This window comes from Otolemur garnettii, unplaced genomic scaffold (genome assembly GCF_000181295.1).
Source record: "Otolemur garnettii isolate 467f Iridium unplaced genomic scaffold, OtoGar3 scaffold00017, whole genome shotgun sequence".
Taxonomy (NCBI): Eukaryota; Metazoa; Chordata; class Mammalia; order Primates; family Galagidae; genus Otolemur; species Otolemur garnettii.
Genome location: NW_003852412.1, coordinates 2,314,331 through 2,321,385, shown reverse-complemented (window position 1 = coordinate 2,321,385; position 7,055 = coordinate 2,314,331). Strand labels below are relative to the sequence as shown.

General features: G+C 40.8%; 1 protein-coding gene and 1 pseudogene across 5 annotated transcripts in view; one reads left to right on the top strand and one right to left on the bottom strand.

The window, feature by feature from the left end:
* ERBIN (erbb2 interacting protein) overlaps nt 1-7,055 on the bottom strand; it is a 155,276-nt gene that overhangs the window by 82,132 nt on the left and 66,089 nt on the right. For all 5 annotated transcript variants that reach the window (XM_003785877.3, XM_003785876.3, XM_003785878.3 and 2 more), the window contains exon 4: nt 5,388-5,505. In XM_003785877.3, coding sequence (XP_003785925.1) covers nt 5,388-5,505 — 118 coding nt within the window. The remainder of the gene's footprint in view (nt 1-5,387; nt 5,506-7,055) is intronic.
* LOC105886608 lies at nt 2,323-3,263 on the top strand (annotated as a pseudogene).

The following is a 7,055-nucleotide window of genomic DNA, read 5'->3' as shown; positions in this document are numbered from 1 at the left end:
GTCTCCTGCCTCCGCCTCCCAAGTAGCTGGGACCACAGGCGCCCGCCACAACGCCCGGCTATTTTTTGGTTGCAGCCGTCATTGTTGTTTGGCGGGTCGGGCTGGGGATTCAAACCCGCCACCTTAGGTGTACGTGGCTGGCGCCTTAGCTGGTTGAGCTATAGGCGCCAAGCCATTATCACTCAATTTTAACAGTGTCCCTTCTTTATCATACACTTGTAAGAAGACTGCCAATAAACTTAAAATGAAGCATTATATATTATAAAACATAGCTATTTTTCTTTATATCACTTTCATTTAGTTACAGAAGCACTTTCTCTCTTTACTACTGAGAAAGAGAAATACCTCCTGACATGTAACAGCTGACCTGATACTATCAGCTAGTCCTTGGTCTTACTTTAAGCTGGCCTGGCATTCAGAGAAGGGCACTAGTGTCCCCCTGCTATACTAAACTACTTCATAGAACATCAATATCAAACTAGGCCATTCTGTACCCATGTCAAGAAAAACTTGTAATCATGTCTAAACAAAGACAAAACATAATCATTGTCCAACCCAAGAAAGGCCAAATATCCCTTCTCCCAACTGATGGCTGCTTGGCTGCTGTATCTTTACAATTACAGCTTTAGCTTCACTCTAATCTGTTCTCTATATAGAAGAGATTAAGATATGCTATGATAAAATTACCCCCCACTTCTTGACAATACCCCCACCACAGTGAACTCACATTTTCTTTAACATTCCCCAATATTTTCAGACAAAAGCCAAAATCCTGTAAGTCTTTTTTTAACACCCTCTGGGACCTGGCACTTTGACTCCTTCATCCATGTACTGTCGTGTACTGTGGCCAATCCTTCCTTTTTCTCTCTTCCTTGAATAAAAAATAAAACACCCTCTGGGACTCTCATGAATCCCAGTAATATGAGTTTCGGCTCACTGCAAAATAACAGACCCAAATTGTTCAACTACGGGTGAGTCCCTGGTAGTTTTTGCCCGGAGGGCATGAACACCCACCCTACTGTCTCAGATGTTGACTGTAAGTTAACAACAGTCCCTACTGTTTCTGTACTCTAAAAACTACAGTAGTAAATACTACCGAGCAATCAAAACAGTCTAAACCAGAAATTATAAAACTGGAGGTAGGGCCTCAGTCTGTTACCTCAAACTCCTGTGCTCAAGTAATCCTTCTGCCACAACCTCCCAAGCAGCTGGGACTACCTGAGTGATCCACTAAGCCTGGCTAAATTTTGTATTTTTCTTTTCATTTTTTTCTTTTATTTTGAGACAGAGTCTTACTCTGTTGCCCTCGGTAGAGTGCCGTAGCATCACAGCTCACAGCAACCTCAAACTCTTGTACTTAAGCAATTCTCTTGCCTCAGGCTCCCAAGCAGCTAAGACTACAGGCATCTGCCACAATGCCCGGATATTTTTTGGTCACAGTTGTCATTGCTGTTTTAGCAGACCCAGGCTGGACTCAAACCTGCCAAGCCCCAATGTATGTGGCCAGCGCCCTAACCCCCGAGCTATGGGCACCAGGTCTAAATTTCCTATTTCTTGTAGAGACAGGGTCTCATATGTTGCCCAGGCTAGTCTGCATGAACCTATAATTCTGGCCTATAAAATATTTGATGAAAGAAACTAAAGAAGTACAAATAAATGGGAAGATATGCTGTGTTCATGGTTTGGAAAAAAAAAAATCAGTATTGTTAAAATGTCCATATAATCCAAAGTGTTCTACAGATTTGATGGAATCCCTATCAAAATTTCAATGACATTTTTCACAGAAATAGAAAAAGCAATCTTAAAAGTCATATGGAGTCACAGAAGACTCTGAATAGCCAAAGCAATGTAGAACAAATGGAACAAAGTTGCAGGCATCACACTACCTGACTTTAAAGGACAGTCAAGGACTGTCTCTTCTACAAAAAATGGTATTGGGTCAAATGGCTATCCACGTGCAAAAGAATAGAGTTAGACCCTCAATTTATACCATACATAAAAATCAGCTCAAAATGGTTTAAAAAACATAAATCTAACACCTGAAACTAAAAAAAGAAAAAAAAACTACTAGAAGAGGGCGGTGCCTGTGGTTCAAGGAGTAGGACTCCATATACCAGAGGTGGTGGTTCAAACCTGCCCAGGCCAAAAACTGCAAAAAAAAAAAAAACTCCACTGGAAGAAAACAGGGGGAAGGCTCCATGACATTCTGAATCTTGGCAATGGTATGGGCAATAACTTTTTGGATATGACCCCAAAAGTACAAGGCAATAAAAGGAAAAATAGCTGAATGTAATTAATATCAAACTATGGGGGGGGGCAGTCATGGAAGAAGCGGAGGCCGGTGGTTATGATGCCCACTGCGGCCCTGAGCAGCCCCAAGCACTGCTGGCCGAAGCGGACACGCTGCTGTTTGCTTTCGACAGCATGCTGTTGCACAGCAAGATGGCCGTGCCCAGCATGCCCAAGGCCCTGAGAGTGCTGCGGGCCCATGGAAAGAGACCGGGCTCCATCACCAACGACAGCAGTAAGACCCACGAGGCCTATGCCGATAAGCTGCGGCGCTTGGGCTTTGGCAGCCCAGTGGAACCCATGCCAGCCTGGAGGTTTCGGCAGGGCCTACTGCACAGTGCTCAACCTGCGCCAGCACTTGACCAGCATGCCTGTGCCCAAGGCCTACGTGCAGGGCAGCCTGGCCCTGGCCGCAGAGCTGGAGGCCATGGGAGTCGCCAATGTAGGCATGGGATCTGACTCTGTAGGGCAACTGGCTGGATGCACCACTTGAGCCCTACATGCACACGGTAGTGGTTGGCTTCAACCTGCACTTCAGCTACATGAAGCTCATGAAGGCCCTGCGGTACCTGTAGCAGCCTGGCTGCCTGTTCTTGGGGACCAACATGGACAACCAGCTCCTGCTCCAGAACAGCCTCTTCATCACGGTACCGGCTGTCTGGTCCAAGTCATGGAGATGGAGGCCCAGTGCCAGGAGGATATTATAGGGATGCCCAGTCGCTTCATCTTCGACTGTGTGTCCCAGGAGTACTGAATCAACCCTGAACACACCCTCATGGTGGGAGAACGTCTGAACACAGACATCGTCCTGGGCATCACCTGTGGCCTGAAGACTATCCTGACCCTCACTAGAGTCTCCACTCTGGGGAACGTGAAGAGCAATCAGGAAAGTGACTGTACCATCTAGAAGAAAATGGGTCCCTGACTTCTATGTTGACAGCATAGCCAACCTTTTGCCTGCCCTTCAATGTTAAAGATTTAGTGTCTTCAATCTCCAGAATAAAAAAAAACTGAAAATCAGTTACCCAAATTTATAAGTGGGGCTTGAGCATATGTTCAGCTACCTAGCTTCAGAGGGTGTAACTGGAGTTAAGCAAAGGGAGCGGTTAACCTTGTAAGTAAACATTTTGAGGATGATTTTGTTTACAGATGCTTCTATTCTAAGATGCACTTTTAAGCTTAGGGGCATTGAGGGGGTGAGGGGGTGGGTTTTGGGCCTTGGGTGTTGGCAAGGGCAGCCTCAGCAGGGCTTGCTAATGGACTGAGGAGTGTCTAGAGATGGTTGGTCATTTATTTTGCTGGGAAATTTATTCAAGTATCAAACCCCCTGAAGAACCGAGGAGGGGGCTGATTATTGTGATTGTTGTGAGAAGCTTTCACTGAAGCAAACAAGGTTCCATCAGTGTGACTGTCCAGCAGCAAAGCCTCCTGCACCTCACTGCAGGAAGTGAGTGGAGGAGGAGGGCCGCTCCCAGTTAGGGTCTTCCTGCCCTTGAGGTTTGGGGTGCTGCCATTGCCACCCTTCCCTACTTCTTTGAAAACCACTCTGATGTCACACTTGAGTGTCTATTCTGTTTCAGATACCCAAGGCTGCTGCTGTTCATATATAGTTACTCAGTTTGGCAAACTCAGCCCAGCTAAACCTCAGCTCTCTCAAGTTTAAACTTAGGTGATTTGGACTGAGTATATTGTTGGCTGAGTGGCCAAGAGGGGATAGATGCTTTCACTGAACTCTGGGCTTCTGAGCAGTGTCAATACCAAAATACTATTTTTTAAACTTTCAAGCAACATTGTCAAGTGGTGGGATTAAATCTTAAGCCTGTTGATTTAAAAAAAGAAATTAAACTATAAAGCTCCTACACATCCAAAGAAACAATCAGCAGAACTAAAGAAACAACCTATGGAATTAAAGAAAATGTTTGCAACTACACTTCTGATAAAGGGTTAATATTCAAAATATACCAGGAACTAAAAAAACTCAAAAGCAAAAAAATCAAATAACTCCATTTAAAAATGAGCGAAGGATCTGTATTGATATTTCTCAAAAGACGACAAACAAATGACCTACAGGTACATGAAAAAAATGTTCACCATTACTAACCACCAGAAAAATGCAATTAAAACCACAGTGAGATATACTTCACACTTGTTAAAACACATATTCTCAAAAAGACAAAAAATAAGTGCTGGTAACAATGTGGAGAAAGGGAAACACCTGCATACTGCTGGAGGGGTGTAAATTACTGCAACCATTATGGAAAACAGTATGGAGATTCCTCAAAAAATTAAAAACAGAATTACCACAGGACTCAGCACTGTCAGTACTGGATAATGCATATCTCAAAGAAATGAAATCAGTATGTTGAAGAGTTAGCTATATTCCCGTATTTATTGCAGCATTATTCACAACAGTCAAGATTCAGAATCAACCTATGTGATCATCACTAATGAACGAGTAAGGAAAAGGCAGTATTTATACACAATGGAATACTATTCAGCCTTTAAAAAGGAAGAAAATTCTGTCATTTGCAACAACATGGCTGAACCTGGAGGATATTGTGTTAAGTGAAATAAGACAGGAACAGAAAGAAAAATACCACATGAACTCACTCACATATGAAATCCTAAAACAGCAAACCCACAGAAGCAGAGAGCAAAAAATGGTGGTTACCAAAGGCTGGGCTGGGGAGGTAGGGATGGAAGATTAAAATATGTTGTTCATAGGGTACCAAAATCTAGTTAGGATAAGTAAGTACAAGGGATCTATTATAAAACATGGTGACTAGAGTTAATAACAATGTAGAGACTAATTATACTTATCTTCTACCTACTTTAAGCTATCATACATTTTATATACATAAACAAATTCCAAGCCCAGACTATAATTTTAAATTTCACTGTATTTTATAATGAAACAGGTTACAAAAACTTCAAAGTAGAAAAAAATTGCCTTTACATTTATGTAAAATAAATACAATAATTTACAATTGATTACAATTTGACTTTTTATTTTTATATTTTTATTTGTGAAATACACTAAAATCTTAATAATTAAACATGCTTCCAAGCACAAGAAAATCAGGGGAAAAAAATCTTACCATTCTTGCTGACATCCAGTTCCCTGAGATTAATAAGATTTGCAATGGATGCTGGTAATGTTGTTAAATCATTGTCAGGCAAACTCAGTTTGTGTAGAGACTGACAGTTAAAAAGTTGCTATTGGAAAAAATGAGGAAAATTTTGATTATATATTTCCTTAAATATTTCATGTACTTTTATACAAATAAATAATATTAGTTATATTAAATGTGAACGACGTATACCTTCTCTAAACACCCGGAAAGATCTCTCATAGTTCTGGTCATACTAATATGTATCTAAGTACAACTGAACCATTCAGAATAATTTACGCCTTTATATCTACACCTTAAACAAAATACACTTAGTAAGAATAAGTATATGGTTGTATGTTCTCTTAAGGTAGTCAAAAAAAAAGTGACTATTAAATATGATAAACTGCAGAACTTGTCTTTCAAGCAAAATTAGCACTCCAAATGAAACTCTTATTAAGAGCATTCTTCCAAAAATGTAAAATCAGGCCAGGTGCAGTGGCTCATGCCTGTAATCCTAGCACTATGGGAGGATGAGGTGGGTGTACTGCTTGAGCACACAGAGTTCAAGACCAGCCTGAGCCAAAGTGAGACTTCATCTCTAAAAAAAATAAAACAGGCAGCGCCTGTGGCTCAGCTAATAGGCCACTGGCCCCATATACGGAGGGTAGCAGGTTCAAACCCAGCCCCGACCAAACTACAACAAAAAAATAAAATAGCCAGGCATTGTGGTGGGCACCTGTAGTCCCAGCCACTTGGGAGGCAGAGACAAGAGAATTGCCTAAGCACAAGAGCTGGAGATTGCTATGAGCTGTGATGCCACTGCGCTCTACTGAGGGCAACAAAGTAAGACTGTCTCTAAAATAAAATAAAACAGCCAGGCATTGTGGTGGGTGCCTCTAGTCGCTGCTATTTGGGAGGCTGAAGTAAAAGAAAAGAATGTGAGGTCATGGTTAGCTGTGATGCCTCAGCACTCTACTGAGGACGACAAAGTGAGACTCTTGTCTCAAAAAACAAAACAAAACAAAAATGTAAAATCATTAGGTACAAGAGAGAGAAATGATTCAGTTATTTCTTAAAGCAAGACTTTCTCTCTTCAACACAGACCAGACCAAGATCACACAAATGGTGACCAAAGAAGAGACTAATCCTGGTTTTCTGTCTTCTCTAAGAGAAATGAGAACTGGCTAAAGGGAGATAAATTACTTGCTGAAGAACATATAAGGAAGAATAGTAAATTACAAAGCAATCTACCACAACCAAGGAATGTAGTTCATAAGGATGCAAACAGCAACAATTAATGTTTTATCCATAGCCATACACAGATTTCTCAGTAAAGTAACCTAGGATAGCAGTGGCTTTCAAATATTTTTAACAGTAGCCACTTAAAAAAAAGTCTTTTACATACTGCTATTCAGTATGTGTATACACACACACACTCAAATCTAAAATAATGAACAACAGCTATATGGAACACATCCACCCTATTTTATATTCTTTTATAATTTTATAGCTAAGTTTGATAGATTAAATAAAGAATGTCCATTTAAATTTGAATTTCAGATAAACAACAAATAACAATTTTGGTATAAGAATACCCTATATATTGTATGAGACACATTTATATATTTAAAAAGTATTCCTTATTTTACATTT